At 44.0% G+C, this 12,252-nt stretch overlaps 1 protein-coding gene across 1 annotated transcript in view; it reads right to left on the bottom strand.

The window, feature by feature from the left end:
* Positions 1-12,252, bottom strand: part of PA200 (proteasome activating protein 200) — a 178,368-nt gene that overhangs the window by 42,273 nt on the left and 123,843 nt on the right. The window contains exons 22-27 of the mRNA XM_087395003.1: positions 10,429-10,597; positions 10,233-10,276; positions 10,061-10,103; positions 5,875-6,020; positions 5,655-5,752; positions 4,611-5,515 (exon numbers count right to left, since the gene is read on the bottom strand). Coding sequence (XP_087251129.1) covers positions 4,611-5,515; positions 5,655-5,752; positions 5,875-6,020; positions 10,061-10,103; positions 10,233-10,276; positions 10,429-10,597 — 1,405 coding nt within the window. The remainder of the gene's footprint in view (positions 1-4,610; positions 5,516-5,654; positions 5,753-5,874; positions 6,021-10,060; positions 10,104-10,232; positions 10,277-10,428; positions 10,598-12,252) is intronic.

Genomic DNA, 12,252 nt, shown 5'->3' with positions numbered 1-12,252 from the left:
TCAGAGAGCACGAGGATAGGACCACCGCACCACAAGGTACCGAGGTAGACCGAGCGCAGAGACAAGTCACAGATTTCTATGCATTTGACTCGGCCCCAAGGCACTCTTGGATAGAGGAGGAGGAGGAGCTAGTTGACATGAGAGATATATGGATCAGCAGAGGTAGCCGGCATAGCACTGCCAGACGAGGGACACAGAGACCGTACACGACGCGACAGACGACCAAAGCACACATGATCGAGGTTTGACCTATCTCAGCTCTCCTTAGGGGAGATCGACCGAGGTGAGACATCACTCTTGACATAGCCCATCGGATCCAAAGATCGAGGAGACCATGTCCTCCACTACCATGGGAGACATCCCGACAAATGCAGATATGTGATCTCTTTGCATCTCATCAGACAGCCATCATGGAGCCTGGATACGTAGGGCCGCTCCACGCACTTGGGACTCTAGCTCTGAGCACTTGACATCTTCATGTCACTCTCATTTTGCATTTTTACTTTGCGATTCTATTTTGTACTAGTATAGCATCTTAGTACTCAGCAAGGGCCTTAGTGAGCCCTTTGCCCCAGCCCACAGTGGTCTGTATGAGCTACTTGATTCCGTATTTTGTCCCATAGGCCCGCGAGGCCTCCCGCGGACATAAATATTTCTTTCTATCTTTCTTCTCTCCCTCCCTCCGTCTCTCTCTCTCTCTCTCTCTCAGCTCACTCTCCATCTTGCTTACTCTTGCTCCTCCCCGTGTTGCCTCCTCCCTACAGCTCCCTCCTCTGCCCTCAGCTTGCTGCTCCGTCCTGCCTCGCCTTGCTGCTCCGCCCTGCTCCCTCGCCTTGCTGCTCCGCTCTGCAGCCCCACGCTGCCTCCTCCCTGCAGCTCCCTCCTCTGCCGTCAGCTCCCCCCTCCGCGCAGCTCCCTCCTCCGCCAGCTGCCTCGTCCCCTCAGCTCCGCCGGCTCCCTCCTCGCTGTGCCGCCTCCTCCCCTCCTGCTCCACCTCTGCTGCCCCTCCTGTCCCGCCTGCTGCAGCTACCTCCGCGCAGCCTCCTCTTCCCCTTCTACTCCGCCTCCTCCACTCAGCCACCCATCGCCTGCTGCTGCTCCCCCCGCCTGCTGCAGCTCCCTCTTGCCTGCTGCAGCTCCCTCTTCTATGCCCCCTCATCCCTTCTAGTCCGCCCCCTCCACTCCAGCGACCCGCTACCCCTCAGCTCCCTGCCATCCCTCACCCACCCCCTTGCGACCCCTACCTACAGCCCCCCTGCCACCCCTCAGCCTCTTTTCAGCCCCCTTGGGGATACCTCCCATCATTGGGAGGGAGCTCATGTTCATGCTCTAACTCCCACTCCCACTCCCGCTCCTGCACTAAGATCTGCACCGAACATGGGTCAATCAAACGAAATGGGAAAAGGTGGCAAGGATACAGATAAAGCCGTCAAGAAAAAGCAAACACAGTTGAAACTAGAAGATGTGAACACACGATACAACCGCAATGGACTTGGAGTGGACAGCAAAGCAAAGACGGGCCCACTTCCGCTTCAGCTTCAGCCACAGCCTCAGCTTCAGCTCCAGCTTTAGTCTCAGCTTCGATCTCAGCTACATCAGCTACATCCTCATACTCAGCCTCAGCGCTAGCCTCAGCGTCAGCTCCAGTTCCAGCTCCAGCTCCACTTTCAGCTCCACTTCTGCCCACAGCCTCTCCTGTTACAGCTACTGGCTCTGATATACCCCTACCCATGACATCGATTGCCCAGGATAGAGGGGTTGTCACTGACACCATCTCTTCCATCTCTCCCTTCTCCCGCTACAGTTCTCTCTAAGATTATGACACCTACTTTGGAGGGGTCGTACACTGTTCCACACTACTCAACCTTTCTCTCCCCTTTGCCTCTCAGTCAGCAGCCCACACTCCCTAACCCTGCTGGGATCGCCTCATCATCCCCATACCGCACCCATCTTACCTAGTCATCACCCAGCCTCCAGTCTCTTCCTCACACTTTCAGGCCATAGTCCTATCAGTATCCGTTAGAGCACGGACGAGCTGACCCATCAGAGACTTGGGAGTATTTGCTGATGGAGGTTCAGAGCAACCGAGAGCGCGAGGGAGCTATCACGCTTCGCACAGGAGCAGACACACTTCACTGAGGAGTAGGCACAACTCATCCAGGAGCAGTCTCAGGCTATCCAAGCCCAGGCTGATTTGATTCGCATGATGGGTTGCATCCCTCCAACATGGCTTTGTTCCACGTCGCCATATCACAGATAACATTGCAAATGCTTATGTTGGGATTGAATATGCCAAATACACGCAGCAGGATGTTCTACTCTTGTAGGTAGATATTGCAAAAGCCTTTGACACAGTTCAATGGGATTTCATCTCGCAAACTATGCGAGCTTTGGGGTTTGGACAAAAAATGCAGCAGGTTATTTATTACTGGCTTTACAGAAACAACAATGCGGCTTGCATTCTTTCTGGGGATATCTCTGATGAGTGGACTCTTTGTTGTTTGGTCCGCCAGGGATGCCCTCTCAGGGCTTTACTGTATGCCATTGTTGCTACTCATCCTATGCTGCAATATATTGATCATCTTGTGGCTACAGGATCACTTCATGGCTTGGAATTGGATGCTAATCACAGCATGGTTGCTCAAGCTTATGCTGATGATTCTTTCTTTACCCTGAAGAATACGCCCCATGATCTTGGTGCCTTGATGCAACCCCTCTTTGTTTATGGTTTGGCAGCTAGTCTTCATGTTAATTTTCAGAAGTCTAAGTTGCTCCCTTTGCATTCCAAAGACTGGCATAGTCTATTATGGCTCGGGGATATCATTCCACCCACTCAGTTTGTTCGTCATCTTGGTTACCCTTTGGGGTGGAAACTCACTCGCCGACAACAAACTGATTGGATTTTGGCTAAGCTACGGAAAAAGCTTGAGTATTGGAAACTGGCAACCTGGCCTTTGCACGTTTGTCTTCGAATAGTGCAGTCCATCCTTGTGGCATATATTCAATTTTACTTGCCATTGATCATGTTCACTAAGGTAGATCTTACATCTTTCATGTCTGTCTTTATGGAAATCTTTTGGCGATCCAAACATGGCAGAAAAAGTCTCAGGCTGCTTTCGATGCATCACATCTGTTCTCCCAAGATGCATGATGGATTAAACATCATGGATATTCATGTGCATATTCTTGCCCAGAGGGAAAAAAGGTTGCTGCAATTTCTACAAGGTGATCAGCCTTGGGCTCTTATGATTAGGACTCTGGTCACTCATATCAGTATTTCTGTGTTTGGTCATTGGCAACTCGATCACTGGGATTTCTTTTTTGGCTGCACTGATGGCACTTTGCCTGGCTGCCCTTTTGTCTCCCGCTTGCTTCTTGACAAGAAGCATGTTCTTTCTCATCTGGAATGGAATGGACGGCAATCTTTGCTTGGGAATTCTTTGAGAGCTGAAAGCATTCACTGGTCGAAAGTCTTTCAGCCTCCCTTGGCTTTACAGGAACCTCAACGTTCCTACTTTGTCTCGTTTAAAGGCATCACCTCGGTTGCTGATGTTATAGATGGTGCTGGTACTGTGCTCCCCTTTTCTCTAGCAGCTACTACATATGGATTGGGCTCTCATTATCGTCCTTTGTAGCGACAAATTACTTCTATGCTTTCGCTTTTTGTTCCGATTCCTCCTTTGGAACTCTAGGACCGGCTGGAAGATTGGACTTTGACTTCTCTAAAATCCTCTTCTCGTCCTTTGAGGCTATCTCAGATTACTGTACTTGCATTGTATAAATTCCTTTTGCCTCAACCTTGGGTTTCAGAGAGAGGTGATTTTGTTTGGCGAATGCATCGCCCAGTCAAGTGGTGGAGGAAAAGAATACATCAACTTTGGGCCTATAAAGTACCGCTTCGGCAATAGGTTTTCTTTTGGCGAGTTCTTTTGGGAGTGTTTCCACCTGGACAGCTATTAGCTCATCGACACATTACTCCTACACTTTGCCACAGATGTTCTGCTTCTTCGGAGAATGTGCCTCACTTGTTTTGACATTCTCCGTGCTCTCGTGAGTTTTTTGATCTGCTTTGACAGTGCCTGCGAACGAGATTCCCATCTGTTCCGTTTGGGAAGTTCTTCTGACTATTTGGGTTTCATCCATCCAGACCGGAGTTTCATCTTTTCTTCGTTTGGGTTCGCTACTGGGCACTATGGACTTTATGGACGTATAAGAATTGTAAAGTCTTTGGTGATCCTACTTTCTCTCTGTTTGGCTTTTTTAGGCGTTCTCTGCAGCAATCTTTCTTTAATTGCTTGCAGACCCGCTGCATAGATCATGAGGTCCTTTTGGCATGTACTGAAATTTTCAGTTGATGTAATTGTAGCACCTTATTTTGAGGTTGCTACTCATATAATATAATCAATCAAAGATTTCACAAAAAAATGTGTGTGTGTGTGTGTGTGTGTGTGAGAGAGAGAGAGAGAGAGAGAGAGAGAGTTAACGTCTTTTGCTGGCATGTATTAGATATGTCTCTGGAATGTTTCTCTGAACCAAAACAAAACAAAAATGGGACAAAAAAATAGCATTTATGATTTTCTACTCTCGAAAACTTCAGAAAGGCCATTTACCTGTGGAGCGGGATTACGCAAGAAAGTAAGTGCCTCCTTGAGCAATGTTCTTTGGAATGCGAGTTCATTTGCAAGTTCACAAGTAGGGGAGAGTTCCGTTAGGGCGGAACAAAGATATGTGAAATGCTTCACTAGCGTGCTTGAAGATACAGAGGGTGACACTGGTCCTGCTAAACATGTTAAGATGGATGATCTTGTTAAGGGCATCCTTCTGCCCAATCTTCCTTTGCCTGTCACAGCAAATCTGATACAAGCAGCCCAATCTGAGGTTGATTCAACAGATGACTGAAGAATAAGCTTTCGGAATAATGGCTGCAGCCACTGATCCCAAGCGTCCAATACACATTCCACATCTGATTGGAGAAATCCTGCAATAACTTCTGCAGCAGCACATTGCTTTCCTCGTTCCTCCAATGCACTAGTAACCCCCTCTAGAGCAGGACGAAAGGCCTCCAATGCTACGGAGCCACATTCTTGAACCAGGCATTTAAAAAGTGAGGCGAATTTGGCTGAAAATGCATCCCCTTTCATTGTTGACTCCCAGCTCCTTGTTCTGGGCCAATCACGCAAATTAACTGGTATCCAAAAGGACAAACTTGCATTACTGACCCCCTGGAGAATAGATCTTCCTGCACTGCCTTGCCTGGATCTGGCTTGTCCATCCCCAAAGTGATGATCCAATGAAATGTTTTGAAGTACAACACTCCCAAAATCTTTCTCCTCAAGTATCGACACAAGTGGTGTTTCCAATGAGCAATCACATTCATTTTTTGCCTTTCCTTGTTTTCCACTTGAAATGTCTAGCTTGACCTTATATGGATGTGCTCTAAGGAGAAGGAGAAGAGCAACAACTGACAGTGGACGGAGTGGTGGAAGTTCACTCTTCAAATTTGACAAGAAGTGACCTGTGACATCACAAAAAGAACATGCCATGAAAATATCAGTACAATAGATATTCTCAAGCAATCACAGGAAACACAATACATGTAGCCTCCCATCTTTAATTCAAAAGAGAGAGAAAATTCCAGTAAAAATGACAGGTACCTGCAACGCTATGGACGATCTCCTCGTTTTTAGCAGAAAATGCCTTAGACCTAGGTGTTGTCAGCAGCACAAGCATCCCCTGTGCCATTAGATTATACCTGCCACAAGAAATAACAACGTTCTCTCATAAAATTGCTGGAAGCTGATGGAGATCCACCTCTTTCTCAGCCTTCAACAAGAAGATTTCATGATTATGTACAATACAAACAATTCAGCATACCGCCAGTGTATTTTTTCTGTGCTTGTACAAAAACTCTGGATTTTAGTAAGCAAATCTTCATAAGGTCTAAATGTTGCAGCATCTCTGGCATCCAAGCCATGCACCATTGGAAGGCCACCAAAACGCATATTGAAGACAATAAAAAGCTGGCATGAAAACAGAAATGAGCTTAGAAGGAAAACATATCAAAAGCAAGCCCCATATGTCTGATGTTCTACACACACATTACCAGCCCAGTCAACTTTTCAATGAATGTTCACACATGCGCGTGCACATGCATGCGTGCGCATGTGTGTGTACATACATACAAGATTTTCTTTTACTGTTTCTGATAGATAAGGCATTGGCTCTTTTCTCGAGCACTGCCCTGTTGTAAAATGGATGTTTCATAATATAATGTTTTTAGTTTCACCAAAAAAAAAAAAAAGTGTGTACATACATACATATGTACATGTTTAGCTGAATATGCATGTACTAACACATGTTTGCATGTATACATATGTGCATAAATATATACATACTATGTATACAGTTATGTAAATGTGTGTGAATATATGTATGCAGCCATTCATATATATATCTATTGTTTGTATATAGATTTGTATGGATATGTTATCTGCAAGTATATCTGTGCACACATTCATACACATTTTGTTTTTTTTTTGTGGAATCCACACACTCATACACACGGGAACTGGTAGGCTGAGTGTGTGAGTGTAAGCGTAGAGTGTGTGAGTGTGAGTGTGATAAGCGGAAAGGGCACCGCATCGGCAGAAGCAGGAAGGGTAAATACAAAAAGGGCAAAAGCAGAAAGTGCAGTATGGGCAGGTGTGGCCAAAACAAAAATTATGTTGTGAAGGCTGTCAATGATTCATTTATTCATTAAGACAAATGGACTCAGTTTCATGGCTATATGTTTTGCATTGTTATTTGGGAAGATACTCATCCCAATCAGATTCGAGAGACAAAGGCACAAAGCATATCCTTAAGAATCTGATCAACTTGCTCCGTCTGCCATCTGACTCTAGATGTTCACACGATACTCATGCTAAGTTTTGTGTTCACCTTTATGAATACTCTCGCTAGAAATGAATCGTGAATTCAGGATCACAATCATCGACAATCTCAGTCAGAAGCACCTGTGCCAGCCGTGGTACAAAATGTGTATTGTTGGAATAAACCTGTGCCACTTGTGGGACAACATGTGTAGTCTCTGTTGGAATAGACAGATGCCACATTTTGTCCCACACATGTGCCAGCTATAGGACAAAATGTGTAGTCTTTGTTGGAATAAACCTGCCCATCTTGCTTAGTCTATCCATGACCACCCATATGTCCACGTTCAGTAGCGGCAATTCAACAATAAAATGTTTTCCCATTTCTTATCTCGGATTTCCAATGGATGCAACAAGCCACCTTCTCTCAACTGTTCCACCTTATTGACTTGACATTGCTGACACTCTTAAACATAACGTTCAACATCAATCTGAATCTTTGGCTAGTAGAAATTGTCCTTAACTAAAGCCAAAGTTCATTGGACACCAGGATGTCCAGGCACAAGGGGTGTCATCACACTCAAAGAGGAATTTTTTCCTTGTATCCTGGACGTCTGGTATGTATACATTGCCCTTTCGAGAAAAGAGACCATTTTGAATGCAATATTGATCTCATATGCCCCCCCCCCCCTCTCCTCTTAGAGTTGAACCACTTGATTCATCTGGGCATGCCCCAATATAGACATGTTGCCAAATATGGATGAGGTAATCAATCCAACTTAATGCATCAGCTACTGCATTAAGTCGGGAAACCTGTGTCGTCCTATCAAAACCTCGAAAAGATGAAACAGGACAGAACGCTCTCAACGAAAACCTATGTTTCGCCCAAATCAAAAACCCATTTTTGCCTCGTTTTTTCTAGAATTGATATGCTTTTAAGATTTGACTCCATAAATATTAAATGGTCTAAAGTTGAAACTTGAGAAAGAAGATTGAAAGCTTGAATTTAAATAAGCCTGAAGAATGTGTTTGTGTTTTGAATTTGGTTTTTAGGTGTCTTGACTTGTATTCCTCTTTGTTCACTCAAAACTTGAATATAATATATCTTATTTCCTACTATCCTTGTATATATCCAATATCATTTCGAAACCTAACCGAACTTGAGAAAGGAGATAGAAAGCTAAAATCTAAATAAATTTGAAGAATGTGCTTCTGTTTTGAGTTTCCTTTTTAGGTGTCTTGACTTGTATTTCTCTTTGTTTACTCTAAACGTGGATATAACATATCTTATTTGCCCCTATCCTTGTATACATTAAGTATCAATTCAAAACATATCCGTTTCGTCCGAAAAGACAAAATGAAACTAAACGAAATGACGAAACAACAAAACATTTCTTGTAACTATGATTTGGCACAACCTGTACTAGATTTTAAACTCACTTGCATAATCTTAGAATATCTATCCTTATAGCCTTGCAATTCTAAAGTATTATAGAAAGTATTTAGGTGACAGTTATCAACACACACCACAAACTTGAAGCCATATAATTTCTCTCATGCATTAACTATAGCAAATGGCTCCTTTTCATGCATAGGATATTTAATCTGTGCTACTATCAAATTCTAAAGAAGCTACAAGTTGAACATTCTAGAGCAAGGTGCACCAAAGGCAAAATCACTGCATACGAACTCCTCAATAGGCACCTGTGAAAGATTAGAAGAGGAAGTAATAGCAATCAGAAAGAAGGGCTAGTTGGGGCTCACACAAGTTGCTGGCTAGATACAAATGGCAAGTCGGAGCAAGAAGGCTACCAAAGGTTACAGCAGCGCAAGTAAGGATGATGGCAAAGACACTTTTGCATGGGAATAGGAAACATGATGCATCATGTATGACCACACAGGTAGTTGGTGCCATCAAGCTTGTCTTCAGCAGCAAGCATGCCAAAAAGGTCATTGTTTGCCATTGCAAATGGGAAAAATGCAAAGAACCCAAAGAAAATTGAGCGAATCAAATGACATCACTAAGGCAAGTGCAAATGTCTGATTCTGTCCACACAAGGTCAATGGCTTGCACAAAATCAATAACTGAAATAACATGTAAATAAAGTGCAAGCCACAAGACCAGAAGTGCCAGAAAAAGGGCAAGGCAGGCCCAACTTTACAGAAAAGATTACAAAGCAAGTGCAGCAAAAATGCAACAAGTCCTGACTGAAGCAACAGTCCTTGCAAGCAAAAGTGATTGCACAGCTCCTTCCAAAGGGCATCAAACTGCAGAAAAAACACTGCTATACTGCCCTAACCAGTCTGAACAGCAAAAGAGAGCTGAACTGAATCTCGAAACTGAGGCAGAAGCTCACAAATTCAGAGAACCAGTGCCAAAACAGTTCAAAGTGTTCTTTTGAACGTGGTGAAGGTTCCTTGCTAAGGCTGAGGCTCCCAGCTACCAACGAAATGATGCCGGGAATCACACAATGGTAAATTCAAATCCAACTTCTTTCCTTAGTGTGTACTACTTAAGATGTGTGGACGGTAAATGAAAAATGCTCAAGAGAGCAGAAATATCAATATATATTTGTCCAAGGTGGACATCAACATATAAACATCGATATATATTTCTCCAAGGTGGCCCAAAACATATGCAAAATCAATGTGCCACCCTCTATCAGCATGGTGCTCACTAGATGTAGACCCCTGTGACACTCAAAATGTTCTCCTAGGTATGGGCGACCATGCAGGGATCCTCTCGAGCAGCCTCCTCCAGGAGAGTTACTTTTCTCAGGGATTGGAGAGACTCTCCCTTCCTTGCTAAGACTTCTACAAGGTTGAGTTGGCATTTTCAGCCTCTAGCGAGTTTCCTTCTTACTTAATAGAAGTCTCTTTTTTGCAAAAAAAAAAAAAAAAAGTTCTCCTAGGTGCAGGCATGTGTGGGCAAGTTGGAGAGCATGAAAAAGAGTGCAAGCAAGTGATAAACTTAATTAAACAAAATGTGAGAGCCTCTTAAGCATTAGCCTACATTATGTAGAAGGAACGGGACATAGTACACTATGAAAGGACAAACATTTATTTGACTAACTATTAAATTGTCTACAAGGTAAAACGTTATTACATTGCTTTCCCTACACATATCTGAGCATACATTGTGACCAAACCACCAAATAAAATACAGCAAAATAGCTTATTGTTGTGCATACCTCATTGATTGCATTTTGAGCTTTGACACTTTCATGATGCGCACTGGTTTAAAGCAAAAGCACAAAAAGAACAAATTATAGATAAATACAATTGTGATCTACATATGATGCAAAAGAAAAGATTAAAATGTGTAAGACCACTAATAATTAGATAGAGATGATATGTACAAACCTGTTTAAGATAGCCAAGAGGAAAGACGAGAAGGCCTCAAAGTCCTGCAATGGCCATGCTTGTATCAATTGGCTAGCTTTCACTCATTAAAAGTTAAGTTTTAGTAAACTAAAATCACTTGCATATGTGGCATATTAGAAGAAGACCAAGATATGGAAAGGTAGATAAAGCAAACACGCATGGCATTGTCCCATACTTGTTTCAAAAACCGAGATATAGGCCTTGACGCAAGTACTCCGCATGCTCCTATGGCTGCATGCTCTGGAGCACTGAGACCTTGCAGGCTGTTTAGCAACATGGGCATAGCATCCTTGATGCAAGATGGAAACCTTTTAAACATTTTCTTGAGAGATGTTCCTGCCATTCTATCGGAAAATTGTAATTCAGTATCTTGATCACTAAACAAATTTACAAGTTTAAGCAAAAGGGATGCAACCATTAACAAACTTCAGTATTCCATTTGCCAACATCCAATTCAGGAAAAAACTGCATTCATTTCATTTAACGCCTTGACTCATCCCCATTAATCTAAGGGCCACATCCATAATTCCTTGTAAAACTATTATAGGAGAACAAAAAACCAAGGAGACAGAGATATGCAAAACTCAACTGAAATATAAAAAGCACAATGCAAGCTTCTATTTCAGAGTAGGGTCAAGAAGGCCATCTGACCATCAAGATTAGCTTCATTTAACCACACAAACACAAACACACACTCTTGACAATGCTACATACAACGATGATACTAGACTCGTAACATCAATAGTAGTTTCTTTCACCAAGTATAAAAGATCACTATTTGTTGATGGTGTCTCAAGAGGAATTTAATACAATCATATCATATGAGAGCAAGAAAAAAAGAAAGATATATTAATGTCCGCAGGAGGCCTCTCGGGCCTATGGATAATGGGACAAAGTGCGGAAAACACCAAAAGGGAAAACACTCATACAAGCCACAAAGGGCTGGAGCAAAGGGCACGCTAAGGCCCTTGCTGAGTACTATGCTGAAATAAAGAGCTCAGTAGCTCAAACAAAATCAAATATTAAAAACATGCTATATCATATCATGTCATGTCATGTCATATCATGTGCTATTTGAAGTAGGAAAAGCGTTGGATTGGGACAAGATCTCAGAATCCGAAACTCAGCACTGTGGTGGCTCATCTATGAACAGCGAAGATGTCTCGGTATCTTGCCGTCTCACGCTGTGGTGGCGGAGGAGGGCGTGGTCTCCTCGATCTCTGAACCCGCTGAGCTATGTTCAAAGTGACCCCTCGTCTCGAGTGATCTCCTCTGAGGAAACAGGTTGGTCGGACTTCAATGGAGTGTGCTCTGGTCACTCTCTGTGTCAAGGGTAGCCTCTGCAATCCTCTCTCAGCAATCCATACCACCCGCATATCAGCTAGCTCCTCCTCCTCCACCCCTCTGTGTCTTGGAGCTGGCCCAATTTCATCGAAATATGCGACATGCAGTTGTGTTTGGTCAACCTTTGTGCTACTCCCTGATCTATCGTAGCAAGGTCTCCCTATGGTGTCGCATCTCAAGTAGATAAAGCCCAATGCAGACCCGACCATGGAAGTGGATCAATCACGACAATGGGCCGAATCCACTCCCATCGTTATAAAGACTATGGTATCGCCCCCAGATCTCGTAGTAGGCTGGGCAGGCACAGAGAAAGTGCTCCCCTGTCTCAATCTCTCCTACTGTGCACAATACAATCCTTAGCTGATGGGATGAAACCCGCATCTGCCCAATGGCGATCCTCAGTGCGTGTGAGACTCCCCTATTATGGGGTCTGAAGATGAATCCCTCCTCCAAGATTCTCAGGAAATGGTCATGGTAGAACTGGGTGTTGGTGGGGAGCTCCTGATCTCCCCCCCAAGCCCGAGATGTGTGGAGTTGCAGGCGGTCTACTCGCATGATAGGTTAATCTCATCTCATGGAATCGACAAGGGGTGCATCCATATTGTACTGAAAGGGAGGGAGCCTGTCCATCTAAATCCCGTGTCTGGCAAACCAT

Source organism: Dipteris shenzhenensis, chromosome 23 (assembly GCF_047967505.1).
Source record: "Dipteris shenzhenensis isolate YYH24624 ecotype China chromosome 23, Dip_SZ_1.0, whole genome shotgun sequence".
In the NCBI taxonomy this organism is placed as follows: Eukaryota; Viridiplantae; Streptophyta; class Polypodiopsida; order Gleicheniales; family Dipteridaceae; genus Dipteris; species Dipteris shenzhenensis.
This window is presented reverse-complemented; position numbering and strand designations above follow the sequence as displayed.